At 54.1% G+C, this 15,051-nt stretch overlaps 2 protein-coding genes across 2 annotated transcripts; one reads left to right on the top strand and one right to left on the bottom strand.

The window, feature by feature from the left end:
- The first annotated feature begins 4,514 nt into the window (after positions 1-4,514).
- Positions 4,515-11,423, top strand: SPOUT1 (SPOUT domain containing methyltransferase 1). Its single transcript, XM_090275279.1, has 12 exons — positions 4,515-4,550; positions 5,104-5,149; positions 5,402-5,527; positions 6,793-6,952; positions 7,170-7,259; positions 7,363-7,412; positions 7,620-7,750; positions 8,694-8,766; positions 8,848-8,946; positions 9,448-9,550; positions 9,698-9,845; positions 10,650-11,423. Exons 1-12 carry the CDS (start codon positions 4,515-4,517, stop codon positions 10,716-10,718), a joined length of 1,131 nt encoding a protein of 376 aa, XP_090131405.1. The 3' UTR covers positions 10,719-11,423.
- On the bottom strand, positions 10,805-14,449 carry ENDOG (endonuclease G). Its single transcript, XM_090274853.1, has 3 exons — positions 13,670-14,449; positions 12,535-12,644; positions 10,805-11,153 (listed from the first exon to the last, which is right to left on the bottom strand). Exons 1-3 carry the CDS (start codon positions 14,183-14,185, stop codon positions 10,871-10,873), a joined length of 909 nt encoding a protein of 302 aa, XP_090130979.1. The 5' UTR covers positions 14,186-14,449; the 3' UTR covers positions 10,805-10,870.
- Positions 14,450-15,051: the final 602 nt, after the last annotated feature.

Raw genomic sequence — 15,051 nt, 5'->3', positions numbered from 1 at the left:
TATTGGCTTCACTATGCTTCACACTGGTGCTGGTGACTGATGGGGACTTACTCAAAATGGAAGGCACCTCCGTGAATTCAGATCCCGGCCCCTCTTTGTACAGATGTGTTTTGTGAAGTAGAGTAAAACTGAGGGGAAGGGCGGAGACTTGGGACCTGTCTGGAGTCACAGTTAGTTAATGGTAACACCTAGAAGGCAGGGCTCGGATGGTATGTGTTACTGGTGGTGTGTGTGTGTGTGAGTGTGTGTTTAGGAGATGAGGGCTCACTTGAGTGTCTGACAGGGAAGACACAGATAGTCCCATCCCACAGGGGTCAGAGTGTAGGACAGGAGGACCAGGCTCACACAATTAGGTAGAAGGAGAGGGAAGTAGCTAATCTTCATTGTGTGCCCTCTCTCGTGCCAGGCACTTGGGTGCCCACCATCTCATCAAACAACCCGCTGAGACAGGAATTACTTCTCCATTTTACAAGTGAGGAAACTACTTTGGAGGTGAAGTGACTTGCCCAAGGCCACCCAGTTGGCAAAGGCCGAGCGGGATTTGATCTGGGGGCTGGGCATCCTAATGGAAAGTAATGACAGCTCCTGATTCGTTTGGAAGGTGGTGCTGGAGACTTATCTTTTTTTTTTTTTTTTTAAGATTTTATTTATTTTTAGAGGAGAAGGAAGGGAGAAAGAGGGAGAAAAACTTCAATGTGTGGTTGCCTCTTGCGCACCCCCAACTGGGGACCTGGCCCGCAACCCAGGCCTGTGCCCTGACTGGAGATCGAACCAGAGACCCTTTGGTTCACAGACCAGGGCTCTCAATCCACTGAGCCAGACCAGCCAGGGTGGAGACTTGTCTTGAAATTGCATTTGCATAGGAGGCCCATGGGTTTTGTTATATATTTAATTAGGGGAGCTGATCAGCACACAGAGTTAATATTAAAATACATTAGGTCTTTGTTACTGGTTCCTGGCACAGAGCTCCTAAAACCCTTGGAATTTACTGGGTGGTACAGTGTCTTTCGTTATTTATAACAAGTCTGTTTGAACATGTGATGAGGGGTCAAAGCTTTTAGCCCCAAACCCAGGCCCCTGGGGAGGGGAGAGAGACTGGACGTTGAGTTCAGTCACATGGCCGATGATTTAATGGATCATGCATCTGTAATGAAATCCCACATAATCCATGAGTCTTAAGGAGCTTCTGGGTTGGGGAGCACATCGGTGTGCTGGGAGGGTGCGCACACCCCGGTGACCCCCGAGGCCTTACTCTCTGTATTACCAGGCCAAAGTCTGTGTGCTCAACTGTCTGAAATGAAAAAACTCAACATGTCAGAGCCCAGAGTAAGGAAAGGCTTATTGATCAAGAAGGTACAATTCTAGAAGCTGGGGGCCCTGGTAGTTCCCAAAATCCATTTTAAGAAAGTATAGAGTTCAGGCTTCTTTTTTAAAAGTATATATTTTTATTTATTTACTTATTTTTGGAGAGAGGGGAAGGGAGGGAGAAAGAGAGGGAGAGAAACATCCATGTGCAAGAGATACATCCATCAGGTTGCCTCTCACATGCCCCCAACTGGGGACCTGGCCCACAACCCAGGCATGTGCCCTGACTGGGAATCGAACCAGCAGCCTTTCAGTTCACAGGCGGCACTCAGTCCACTGAGCCATGCCAGCCAGGATGAGTTCAGGCTGCTTTTATGTCAAGGGAAGGAAAAACGGGAGGGGTGGTTTTTGTAAAAACTGAAGCCCCATGCAGAATTACTCTAACGATTAATGTCTAAAGAAGGAGCTAGTAGCCTGAGTGCCATAGAAACAACACAGGCCATGGGAACAACATAGGCCGGGACAGGATGGAGTCAGAGAGACCCAGCATTTACTCTGTTACAATCCCTCCTCCTTTTTGTTCATTCCTCAGCCTCTAGGGAAACAGGGCAACTGGGTCCAGGTTCAATCAAGAGGGCAGATTAGCCCTGGCCAGGTACCTCAGATGGTTAGAGCATTGTCCCAATATGCCAAGGCTGAGGGTTTGATCCCTGGTCGGGGCACACACAAGAATTAACCAATGAATGCATAAATAAGTAGAACAACAAATTGTTGTCTCTCTCTCTCTCCCTCCCACCCCCCACAAAAATCAATTTAAAAAATTTTTTTAAAGAGGGAGGATTAGCTTGTAAGACGGAGATTTGTCTGCTCATTGTGCGCCTCTTACAATCTCACACATACACCTCTTCTGCAATGGTTTCTGAGCTTCAGAGAGGGCGTTCTATGTGTTCAATTTACAAGCAGAGACTACAGCAACTGTAGAAGTAGCAGCAGGTCAGGACACCTGCACCCTAAGATGAGACAAAGAATAAAGAGTAGCTTTTGTTATTATGTCCCCCAGGACCCAAACCATGATCAGTTGGCCACAGTACAAACACTTCCTTGTTCACCTAACAAGTAATCTGAAACAATCCTATTGTCTGAGAACCTACATGCCAAGGACTTGAACGTGGTCTGTTGGAGTCTTAGAACTTGAGCCGCAGAATGGGCCAAATGGCTGCCTATGCAGGTTAAATTCGACAACATCAGTATTTGACAAGATCTATGAAAACACAGGTCAATGATCAGAGCAAACCACAAACTAGTCTCTGTGTCTGCAAGGCTGCCAGTTGAGAAGACCTCCAGAGGCCAGGCTCAAAGCTTAACTTGGGCTGCAGTGAAAGCTGGCAGTGACCATCCAGCGAACTCTCCCCACCTGCAGTTCAAATGTCTCTGATGATGTCATCAGGCACTCAGGCCAACTCTCTGTGTGGCTTACACAGCATCAGTCACCAAGACCACCCAAGCACGAGGTATTGTGACAATTTCTCCCAAGTCTACATCATGTTGTCTTGCTGCAGTCTGCGGTTGCAAGGCTCAGAAAACAACAGTTTTTGTACTCAGTAATTCCAAGGCAAAGGATGGGAGAGAAACGGAACACCAGTTCGGTGGGCTGCAACCAGACATTCTCACTGGAAAAATTCAGGATCCAATCCAGTCCACAGTGAAACAGGAAACTTGGAGGACAATCCAAAATCTGCCCGTAACTCAGATCTATGACTCTGCAGCTGTTCCACATCTTAGACTGAGCAACCTCAGCCGGCCTGAGATGGTAGATCTTCCCTTAGGTGCCGATGGTGAAAAAACACAACCCCAGTAATGTTAACGCATGAATGGACTTAGAAACGAATCTCTCCCCTACTCAGATCTGTATCTTCTTTGCTCACCATGGTGTGTCCCTGGTGGTTAGCACGGGGAGTTCTTGCCTCAAAATAGGCGCTGCCTCAAAATAAGTATTCACTGATTGAGTGAACATTGACTCAAATGTATTAATTTGAGAAGGAAAGCGTATCTCATTCATTGCTGACAGGAATGCAGAATGGTACAGCCGTTTGGGAGGACAGTTTGGACGTTTCTCACGTTTAAACGTTTAAACGCGGTCTTACTGTAGGATCCAGCAACGAGGCTCCCAGCTATTTACCCAAAAGAGCTGAAACTCGTTTGGCACAAAAACCTGCGCATGAACGTTTACAGCAGCTTTATTCATGAATACCCAATACTGAAAGCAACAAACATCCTTCAAAAGATGAATGGGTAAACAAACTGGCATATCCATACGACAGAAGAGCCTTTCGCAATAAAAAGGAATTTGATACCAAGTCTTGAGACATGGAGGAAACTTAAATACATATTGCTTAACGAAAGAAGGAAGGCTGAAAAGGCTACATACCGTCTGATTCCAACTATGTGACTTTACGGAAAGGGCAAAACTATGGAGACAGTAAAAAGGATGAGTGTGCCGCGGGCTTGGAAGGGGCGGGTGGAGCACAGAGGATTTTTAGGGCAGTGAAACTATTCTATAATGGCAGGTATATGACATTACACATTTGTCAAAACCCACAGAACGCACAACACAAAGTGACCCCTAACGTAAACTATACGCTTTAGTTAATAATAATGCATCAGTATTGGTTCATTAACTATAACAAACGTACACACTAAGGCAAGATGTTAACTGGGGAATGCATGTAAATGGGAACTCTGTACTATCTGCGCAATTTTCGGTAAGCCTAAATCTCTAAAAAGGTCTATTAATTAAAAGAGAGTAAATGAACGAATCTGTAAAAAACATTTTAATGATCTCCGAGGTCATTTCCAGCTCTGAATCACACACTCCGGTTCCGGGCCGCAGGGTCCCCATGTATAAAACCAAGCGGAGGTTTGAGTGTCGCTCTCGACCGGAACCGGAGGGCGGCTCGAGGGGCCCAAGGGTCCAGGACAGCACACTGAACGCTGCCCACCTGGACAATGGGTGGCGACGAGCAGCTCCGACCTCTAGGGACTTGCTCCCAACCTGCGGAGCAGCCCTCAGCCCACGCTCTCCCGCCGCCTCTGGGAGCCGAGGCCACGCCCCGTCGCGCCATTGCCTCTCCGATTGGATGACTCGGGGGAGGTGTGGCCGGAAGGAGTGAGTCTGATTGGCAGGGCGTGAGCGACAGCGTGCGACCAACATGGCGGAGCGCGGGAGGAAGCGTCCCTGCGGCCCGGTAGGTGGCCGGAGGTAGGACCCCATGGGGCGGGGCAGGACAGGGGTTGGGGGCGTGAAGGCGAGCCACGTGGGGGGCCCGTAGCTGTGTCACGCTGCGCCTCCCGCTCCCTGCTGGTCGCTGATGCGGGGCCGAAGCCTCAAGGTGTCGCATGCTGTGGTCGCGCGCGACCCTACCGGGGTAAGAATCAGAGGTGGGAGCCGGGACAGCGTCAGGTAACCCATCGGCCAAGCCCCTTGCGGCTACTCTGGCCGGGGCCCGGATGCAGGACGTGGGACCCTGCTCGCAATCCGAAGCATTTTTGTGGCGTATCTCTTCTAACTTATTATACTCCCTGAGCCAGTTTCCTCTTCTCTCCAGTGGGAACTCCTTCAGCCATTTATTGAGTGTTTATAATGTGCCAGGCCCGGCCCCAGGCACTGGGGTACAGCGAGTCCCTGCCCGCCTGACGCTCTCTTGGGGCAGCTTTGTGTGTGGATCCCCAGCAGCGACAGGGACCCCCTACCACGTGTGACCATTCAGCCTCACCCTATACCTCTTCCTATTCCTCTAGGGTGAACACGGCCAAAGGGTCGAGTGGCGAAAATGGAAGCAACAGAGTAAGTAAGGGGCTGGGGGTTAAGGGGAGTGTCTGTGCTCACCCTTACCCAGTGCACAGTTAAACTTTGGGGAAAGCCACCAGGTTTGTCCCCTGTGGGCCCCACAGCACCCGAGATGGGAGGAAGGGGTCAGAAGCCCCGGGAGGCTCCCAGGCTGAGTGAGAATCCTGACCCTACTGAGAGGAGGGCATCGTCTGCTGGACTGCTCCAAGTCCCGCTCATCTCCACCAATTGGGATGTCTTCTTATCCAGAGAAAGAGGAGAAAAAGAAGTGGAAGGATCTGAAGCTGAAGAAAAAACTGCAGCGGCAGCGGGCGCAGGAGGAACAGATAAAGCGCCAGGAGGAGGAGGAGGCAGCTGTACAGAGCGAGGAGCGGGGTGAGCGGACTGAGCAGATGGGGTCCTGGGCAGGGCAGAGAATGTCATATCTGGAAAGACCTTAAAGACCAGTGAGTCTAGACATTTTATCTTGATTGAAAAACTGAGGCCCAGAGAATAGGAGAGTCGCAGAAAACTGAGTCCTAACCTCCTACTTAGGTAGATTTCAAGCCTATGGATGGTAAGGTAAGCATCACATGGCCACCTCATGCCTCCAGAACATCATCATCATAATGATAGCTAATTTTTTATTGAGCACTTTGTGTGTGTTTTAATTCCATTTTTCATTTAATTACTTTGAGTGCTCTTTTTTTTCTCATTAAATTATCTGTGCTCAAAACAAAACCACCCAAACAATACAGAAAACTAAAGAAGAAAGGAAAAAGCCAGCGAAAGTTCCTCCAGATGTTATGTTATACCTGCTTCGAAACATGTAGAGAGATACAGAGACACAGTTTTTACAAAGTGAGACCACTTTATCCATGTGCTTCTGGACTTGGTTTTTCCCACCTCACAGTGAGTCCTGGATGTTCTTCCACATTAGCACATGTGTATCTCCCCTAACAAACTGTATCTCTTCAGCCAGACCTGGAGCTCTGGACGGTCAGGGGGCCCCGTCATACCCTGTATGCTCAGTGGTTACCAGTAATGATGGTGACGGTGGGGATAGCAACTGAGCATGTCAGCTGTTTCAGACACCAGGGAAGCCCTTTAAGGGCATTATCTCATGTGGCTTCCTTTGGACAACTCTGAGAGGGAGTGTGGTTGTCCCTCTGGAGCCAGACAGCCTGAACCCATATCTCAGCTGTCCTGCATTTTGTGTGACCTTGGGCCACGTATTTGACCTCTGGGCTGCAGGTTCCCCACCTCTCGATGACGATCGTAGTTTCTTAGCGTTATTGGGTAAATGTGCACATGTAAAAGGCACTAATAACAGATAATAGCTCTCATTATTATCCCCATTTGACAACTGGAGAACTGAGACAGTAAAGGGTGGAGGCAGGATGTAAACTTGGGCCAGTGCCTCTAACCACACCCCGGCCTTGCCCAGTGATCTGCCCTGTTCTTGGGAGCCTTACAGAACAGAGTCCATTTTCCTCTTGGGGAGATTGAGGCCTAGAGAGGGGAGCCAGATCTATTTTGCTAATCTCAAAATTCCTCCCAGTAGGAAGATTCTCTAACTCTGGGCCTTGGGGACAGAGGAAGGAGGGGAGAGCGTGGGCCTGGCCACTCAGACTGACCATGAACACTCCTCCCTTGCCCAGGGCGGCCTTACACTCTGAGCGTGGCCTTGCCTGGCTCCATTCTTGACAATGCCCAGTCGCCCGAGCTTCGCACCTACCTGGCCGGCCAGATTGCCAGAGCCTGTACCATCTTCTGTGTGGATGAGATTGTGGTGTTTGATGAAGAGGGCCAAGATGCCAAGTGAGGGGCCATCCTGCGGGGTCCTGAGGCTCAGGGAGAAGGGAGGGGCTACCAGAATTGACTTGGGCTTGGGTGGGCTGAGAACTCTGTCTGAAATGCCCTCATTGAAACCCTAATGGGTAGAGTTGCAAAGCAGGGCACTACAGAGGTCAGATGGGGTGGATGAGCTCTTGAAGGGAACACCGTAAGCTCCTGAGCCCTATTTTCCTCTCTCCAGGACCGTGGAAGGGGAATTCAAAGGAATCGGCAAGAAGGGGCAGGCATGTGTGCAGCTGGCCCGGATTCTGCAGTACCTGGAGTGTCCACAGTAAGGGGCAGACTTCCTGAGCATGAGGGACGGGAGGTCGAGGTGCGGGTCAGGCAGGAGGTGGCCTCCCTGGGAACTTCCTGAGATCTGTGTCCTTTACTAGGTATCTAAGAAAGGCATTCTTTCCCAAGCACCAGGATCTGCAGTTTGCAGGTAAGTCTTGGGGAGGTCTGACCCCATTTCCCATGGATCATCCCCAAACCCTGAGAAATTGCTGTACAGTCAGGAAAACAGGCCCAGGCAGAGCAGACCTGTGTCTGGGGGCAAGCATCAGGTCTGGACCTCGGACCAGGGTTCCCTGCCGTACCGCCACGTGCTTTTGCACCTCCCAGACTCCTCCCGGCCCCTCCTCGCCCGCAGGGCTCCTGAACCCCTTGGAGAGCCCTCACCACATGCGTCAGGATGAGGAGTCTGAGTTCCGAGAGGGCGTCGTGGTGGACCGGCCCACCCGGCCAGGCTGCGGCTCCTTCGTAAACTGTGGCATGAAGAAGGTAGGGACTGGGGTGGGGATGGAGCCACGCGTCCCCGACGCGGCCTAGTAATGGGGCGCAGGCGGGGGGGGGGGGGTGCGAGGGAAGCCTGGGACCCAGGCATCTCTGCCCCCCAGTGCCCCACTGATGCTGATTTTGACCAGAAAAGTGCTTAAATTGGGGCTCAGTAGATAAAGCCAGGAGCAAATTTACTGTTTTTCAAAAAAGCAGATCAACAGAATATGGTCCTTGTGCTACAAGCAAAACAAAACCCTGCAAAAACAAGTTCAGAGTCACACTGGGGCTGCTCCAGTTTCTATTTAGTCTCAAGCCTCTTAGAGTCAGAGGCAGAGATGTAAATATGTGGGGTCCCCTCCCCTCAAAAGAACAGACCAGAAATAACTGGTTAAAAGCAGGCCAGGATAACCCAGAAACGAATGAACAGAGAAAATCATAAAACCCATGGAAAGAGAAAGGAAGCGCCGTACCCTGCATTCAGAGTTGGCATAAAACAGACGTCCCTGGTTCTTCATCACGACTCCCGTGTAGTTAGCATTTCCTTCATGCCAGGCCCTGTGCGGCATAACGATAGCTATAGTTTGTGGAACGTTTTCTGTTTGACAGGTGAGGAAACCGAGGCTCAGCGGGGTTAAGTGATCCACTCAGACTTGTATGGCTAGCAAGCGGCACAGCCACCAAAACGTAGAAAGCTGGATTTTATCTGCTCACGACATATTTCCTTCCAGCTCTGACAGGCCCAGAGTGTTCATTTTTAACCAGTGTCTTGTGATAGTCACCGTGCAGGAATGTTATCTTTTAAGCAGGTCCTGCCCAGGTGCGGGGGCAAAGGCTGACCGGCCTGGATCCCTTAGGTCCTTCGCCAGCCAGACTCCCCCACAACTGGGGGAGTGGTGACCCCTGCTGGTCCCTTGGGGAACCACAGCCATTTCCGGCTTCTCCCTAGGAGGTGAAGATTGACAAGAACTTGGAACCGGGCCTTCGGGTGACTGTGCGACTGAACCAGCAGCAGCTCCCAGGTATCTGAGGGCTCAGACCTTCCTCCCTCCAACCCCTGGCCCCCTCACCCCGCCTTCACTGCCTCTCTGCTTCCCCCCCAGAAAGCAAGACCTACCGTGGAAAAGCTGTGTCGTCTCAGGACCCTCGCACCAAAGCTGGTCTCTACTGGGGCTACACGGTCCGCCTGGCCTCCTGCCTTAGTAAGGACAGAGCTTCCTCCCTGGGTGGCAGGCCGCAGGGAGCCTCGCATGACCCAGAAGTCAGACCAGAGTCCTTGTCCTGCCAACTTGCCCTGTGTCCTTGGGCGGCTGCCTTTCCTGCTCTGGGCCTTGGTCTCCCTGAGCGCTCTGCCTGGAAGCTGTTCAAGACTTCTGAGGGAAAGGATCATATCACGATCGGCTAATAATGTCCGTCGTGGGGTTGGGAACGGGGCAAAAGGGCCCGGTGAGCCAAAGGTGCAGTACATGTTCTCAGAGCTCCTTCCTGCCCGCCCACCCACTCTGCCTAGTGGCCCCAGTCTGGCCCAGGTGTGGGCTCTCCCTGATCAGCGCCTGACCTCCCGGGAACAGTGGAGGGCCCGATGGCTCCCTTCCTGGGTCCCATTCTCCGCCAGGCCCCACTGCACCCGGTAGACAGGTACACAGCCAAGCAGCTGTGGCTTGTGGAAAGCAGGGCCCCTACTTAGCAAGCCTCGCCCCCAGGTGCTGTATTTGCGGAGGCCCCCTTCCAGGACGGGTATGACCTGACTATCGGGACATCAGAACGAGGCTCGGATGTGGCCTCTGCCCAGCTTCCCAGCTTCAGGTGTGTACAGCCGGGGGCAGGGAAAGGAGGAACAGAGCGGAGGACCAGTCTTGTGGGGGCAGAACTGTAGGCTGGTCCCTACTGTGGGACCAGCTTTCAATGTGGCCTTAATGAGTGGTCAGTGATCCCTCCTCCTGTGGGTCCCAGGCACGCCCTTGTGGTATTCGGGGGCCTCCAGGGACTAGAAGCTGGAGTGGATGCTGACCCCAACCTGGAGGTGGCTGAACCCAGTGTCCTCTTCGACCTGTACTTGAACACCTGCCCTGGCCAGGGCAGCCGCACCATCCGCACAGAGGTGAGCCTCCCCGCCTCCAGCCCCAGGCTGTCCTCGAGGGTCAGCCACCAGCCAGGGCCTTGGAGTCCATGGGGGGGGGGGGGGTTGCAACTCTCCCTGCGGCCTACCTTTCCCAAGGCTGCCCTGAGCCGGCCTTCTCTGGAGGTGGTCTCCTCATCCCTCGGCCGCTCACGCCGCAGACTTGGGGCAGGGACGGGATACAAGTGAGCTGGGAGTCAAGATTCCCGGGTGCTGGTGCCTATCCAGCTAAGCCGGATGACCCAGGAGACCCCACCCGCCCCTGCTCTGGGCCCCCATTGCCTTTGCTGTATGACCAGTGCTCCACGTTCTCAAGTGTGACCATGGGGGACAGGACGCCACTAGCTGAGCCGTAGTCCTGCGCATCCACAGAACCTGTGACACCACTTCTAGGCTGAGCACAGAACCCTGTGCCTATGGAATCTGTGCTGGGGGCCAGTCTCAAAGGGTGGTGACTAAACAGGTGGCCTGCCTCAGTCTACTTGTCCCCGAGGGCCCTTCTAGCCACACCCTCCCAGCAGAAACCCCAGCTTCCACTTTTCCAACACCTGTAGCAAGTACTGAGAACTTCCTGTTGCTGACCCTGACCCTAGGAGGCAGATTTTATTGAGATCATCCGCATTTACAGAGGAGGAGACTGAGAAGCAGGGAGGTGAGGCCCTTCTATGGCAGGGCATTCCGCCAGCTAGTGGTAGGTCAGCAGGATGACACTGGGCCTGTCCTTATCCTCCTCAGGGCCCTCCTGGGGGCAGCAGACCCCCGCCCATTGCTGCACTTCCCTTCCAGGAAGCCATCCTCATCTCCCTGGCCGCCCTGCAGCCGGGCCTCACCCAGGCAGGTGGCCAGCACAGCTGAAGGTCTCGCACACACGAGACGGCGAAGAAGCAGTGGTGAACCCAGAGTTCCTGTGGAGCACCTGGGACGACACGGCCAAGACTTCCTCCAAAAATAACCGCCTTTCATGCACCCAGCCCCCACACCCTCACAGTCTGGCCTGGCTGCTGCCCTCACTTGCTGCCCGCAGTGATGGCCTTCAGGCTGCCGGCCCTCGCCAGGATATTGGGCACAAAGAGCAGTCCCGAGGCCCGCTCAATGCTCTCGATGGGAACCAGGAAGCGCTCCAGCGGGGTGGCCTCATCCACAGGCGCGTTGGGCATCACATAGGAGCGGAGTTCGATTTGCCCGCCTGCTGCCTCCAGGATCAACACCTTGAAGAAGTGGGTGGGCACTGCCACGTTGTTCTTGCCGATTACCTGGTACTTCACGTAGGACTTCCCATCAGCCTCTGTCCTGTAGGCAAACCCAGGCACACATGGCCTTTCAGGGCTCCCAGGGAATCTGGTTAAACCAAGGCTGCCACCTCCAGGAAGCATTCCTTGACCTGACCCTCTACTTATGTCAGTCTGTAGGAACACCCCTCTTGAAGCTTCTGTGCCCTCCTTGGCTGCCCCAGCAGACTGGGAGCTTCCTGCAAGGTAGTCACTCTGATCCTGTTGTCCTCATGCCCAACACTGCCTCAGGCAGAGTGAGTGGCGGTGACAATAAATGCTGCTGAAAGAATCCAGCCTTCTAAACATCCACATTCATCTGGGCAGACACTTGACTGCCTGTCCCTACCTGTGGAGGGTGAGCACCAGGTGGGCCAGGCTGTGACAGCTGCATTTCCAGCACAGAGCCAGGTGAATAGCAGGTGTCCCGAACACTGACCTGTGGGGTGACTTCCGAGCTAACCCTCAGCAGAGTGTACCCCCCCCTAAAGCAAGCCTTAGGAGGCACTTGCTTCAAGTTTATGAGTGCCTTGGCCAGCCGATGCTGAGCCCTTATGGTTACATTCACCATCCCAATTGTCCCCTAAACAATCATGAGGTAGGTAACAGGTACTATCTCCATTTCATGGCAAGTCATTTGCCCACAGCACCCAGATACTAGGTGATAGGGCCTTGGTCCCATCCCAGCCTGTGAACTGAGCCAGTTGCTTCACCATGACCTATGTCGTCACTCATCCAGTCTTCAGTGGGCCAGAGAAATCACTGAGCATGCCCAGAGGATGCTCCCTCCCTTGCACCTGAGAGGCAGGGCTGCAGGGGGACAAGTGAAGTCTCGGGGTCAGGAGCAGAGTGTGGAAGGGTTGCTCCAGAGGAGACTGGGGATGAGAGCCTGGTAAAAGGGTTTCTGTTTGGGTGTGACGAGATTGGTTGGTGGGTGTTGCAAGAGGTGACTTAGGAGAGGAGCAAGGGCAGATGCAGGGCATGGTGCCCATGGGCAAAGGAAACATGGTCTAGATCAGTGGTTCTCAACCTGTGGGGTTGTGACCCCTTTGGGGGTTGACTGACCCTTTCACAGGGGTAGCCTAAGACCATCGGAAAACATATATAATTATATATTGTTTTTGTCATTAATCACTGTGCTTTAGTTATGGTTGGGAGTCACCACAACATGAACTGTATTAAAGGGTCGCGGCATTAGGAGGGTTGAGAACCACTGGTCTAGATGGTGCTCCGAAGGATCTCGCTGCAGAAGTGAATTCAGGAGTCTGAGACAGGGAGGGTACATGGTGGTTAAGAAGCCAGATGACTAGTGACCTGGCAATGTTGACCCAGAGGTTGGGACAAGCCTGGATGGGGTGAGTGGGAAACCCTGGTGTCCCCAGGACCCCCAGTTCTAACCTTACCTGGGCAGGAAGAGTGGCCCTGTGCAGACATAGACATTTTGGTAGGTGCGGGTCAGGCTCCGGCTGTACTTCTCCAGGTTGTTCCACGCGTTCTGGTTGAGGTGGGGCACCTGGTAAGAGAGGGGGGCTCAGAGATCCTGGCTGGGACCTTTCCCGCTCTCTCAGAGGGGCTACTCTGGGTTCCAAGCCTGGAGATTCCAGCGGGGTGCAGAGGACAAGCATGCAGTGGAAACTGGTTTAAGGAATGAAAGTCATTCCTTTAGGCCACCTGGCCATAAGGGTGGAGCCCAGACAGAGCTCCAGAGGGTGTTAGCCACCCCCCCACCCCCCGCCCCACAGAATGGAAGGATTGACCTCAGATCTGAAAGCCCTTTCTCAGTTTCAAAGAGCCACACCGAGGAAAGCCAGCTCTCCCAATCTGTCCTTTTCCCCCTTTTAACCAACCACATGCAGAGCCCAGCTGGGACCATCATGAATCTGCTCCCAACCATCACTTGAGTGCTCCAGTCCTCAGGACAAATGCCTACTCAAATGGGTAGGGGACTGTGTTGCTGCGAGAGCAAAGTCGGGTGAGAGGCTCAGAGCCCACGGGGTTCACCCTGGGCCCCACAGCAGTCTTCATCGGGTGGGTGCCCAACCCTTGCGGGGCCAGGACAAGAGGCAGGGCGGCCTGCTCAGGGGACCCAGTGACTGCTGCTGAGCTGACTGCCAGCAGGCAATCTCTCCGTTTACTCCTGGAAGGCAGGCGGGGTAGGGTCACGGCTGAAAGCTCGGGGTCCTCTAGACAGACTGCCTGGGTCTCCTCCCGGGTGTGTGACACTGGGCCAGTCACTGCCTCTCTGAGCCTCGGTTCCCTCATTATACCTAGTACTTACTGAGTGCTTGCCATGGGCCAGGAAGTGTGCTCAGTACTTTTATATGCCCCGAGTCTACTGTGAAAAGTACATGGAGAATAGTAACATCCCCGTTTTACAGACGAGGAAACGAAGCCCGGCGGCGCTCAGGGTCAGGCTGCGCCGCGGGTGCTCCGCGTGATGAGTAAGCACATGACGGGCTCACGCACTCGGCGGCTTCCCGTTCTGCAGAGGAGCAAAGCGAGGCTCCGAGAGGCCAGGGGCCGGGGCACGGGCGCTACCTGGGGCGCGACGTTGCTTAGGTAGAAGGTGTCGTCCATGGCTTTCTGGCTCCAGCGGTGGTTGGCAGCGGCGGCCAAGTGGCCACGGTCAAAGCCGCTGCCGCGGTAGTCGGCGTTGGTGGCGCGGTGGTACACATGCACCGACTCGTCCTCGCGGAAGTCGCACGAGCTGCGGTCGCCATCGCCGCGGAGCCGCTCCGGCCGCAGCTGTTCCACCACCCAGAGCGCGCTGCGAGTGCGCGGGTCGTAGCAGAGCACGTACGATTCGCGGCTCTTGAGCTGCGCCAGCCCGGGCAGCCCGTACTTAGCCAGCTCACCGGGGCTGCCGCCCGCCGGGGCCCCAGGTACGGCAGGCACGGCGGGCAGCTTGGCAGCCGCCGCCACGGGCAGCACGGGCAGCCGGCCCAGCAACCCAGGCGCCGGCCGCGCGTCTGCTCGCCGCCGCCGCCAGCCCTCAGCAGCCGCGCCCAGCCCCGCGCCCAGCGCCAGGGTCAGGCCAGCCTGCAGAGCCCGCATGGCCCAGGAGCACGACGCAGCGCAAACGGAGGGCGGCAAGTGGCGTGGAGAGAATGCCGGGACCTCCGGCGCCTGACCGGCGAGGCTCTTAAAGGGGCCGCGCCGGCCTGCGGGGCCCACCACGAGGGCGGGGCCGGCTGGGAACTCGGGCTAGTGCAATGTCAGTCCCTTCCACTCACAAAGGCTCGGAAGGGCTCAGGTCGCTAATGAAATGGGGGAGCCGGACTGCAGGGAATAGACGCCCTTTCTTTGTCCTTTAAGTTTCAGACCTGAGAGGCGTGGCACTGGCGTTTTGGTTTGCGATTGGCCGCCGCCAGGCCTAGCTCCACCCCCTCACGGGTCTGAGGGACACCGCCCTCCTCTGCGCCTGCGTAAACGGCGCCGAGTGCCTGGTCTAAAGTGCTTCCGTCACTACTTCATTTAATCCTCAAGAGCCTCGAGAAGGAGCTCCTCGTTGGCAGAACAAGCACAAGACCCCGGAGTCTACCCTCCTAATCACTATACCATAAGCCAAAAGTTCTATAAGATTGGCCAAGATTTTCTTAACACCCGGAGTGAGAACGAGGGTGCAGGCAGCCGATGCTGGTTGGAACAGAAACGGGTACCATTCCTCTTGGCAGCGCATATGAAAAGCCTTAGAAAGGTTTATACTGTTAAACCCACTTCGAGAACTGAGCTGGGGAAATCAATCGGGAATGCAAGTATTTCCAATAGAAACGTCCTCACATAATACTCAGATATAGAGACTGGTTTCCAACATTGTCAGCATATTAAATAGAATAGTATACATCCTATAAAAAAATTTAAAGTCATACAGCTACTTTCTCCCTATCTAATTTGAGGGGGCTGACAATATACAGAACTGT

Source organism: Furipterus horrens, unplaced genomic scaffold (assembly GCF_987537825.1).
Source record: "Furipterus horrens unplaced genomic scaffold, mFurHor1.1.pri manual_scaffold_4, whole genome shotgun sequence".
NCBI classification, from domain to species: Eukaryota; Metazoa; Chordata; class Mammalia; order Chiroptera; family Furipteridae; genus Furipterus; species Furipterus horrens.
The sequence above is the reverse complement of the archived record's forward strand: the minus strand, read 5'-3'. Positions and strand labels throughout refer to the sequence as shown.

Excerpts from the sequence above, each read along its gene's own strand:
- SPOUT1 (XM_090275279.1), top strand. The coding sequence starts at position 4,515 with ATGGCGGAGCGCGGGAGGAAGCGTCCCTGCGGCCCG. Across the intron at positions 7,413-7,619 it reads CCAGGATCTGCAGTTTGCAG|GGCTCCTGAACCCCTTGGAG; the intron begins GTAAGTCTTGGG and ends CCTCGCCCGCAG. Across the intron at positions 8,767-8,847 it reads GAACCAGCAGCAGCTCCCAG|AAAGCAAGACCTACCGTGGA; the intron begins GTATCTGAGGGC and ends CTTCCCCCCCAG.
- ENDOG (XM_090274853.1), bottom strand. The coding sequence starts at position 14,185 with ATGCGGGCTCTGCAGGCTGGCCTGACCCTGGCGCTGGGCGCGGGGCTG. Across the intron at positions 12,645-13,669 it reads TAAGCAACGTCGCGCCCCAG|GTGCCCCACCTCAACCAGAA; the intron begins GTAGCGCCCGTG and ends CTCTCTTACCAG. Across the intron at positions 11,154-12,534 it reads GGGCCACTCTTCCTGCCCAG|GACAGAGGCTGATGGGAAGT; the intron begins GTAAGGTTAGAA and ends GTTTGCCTACAG.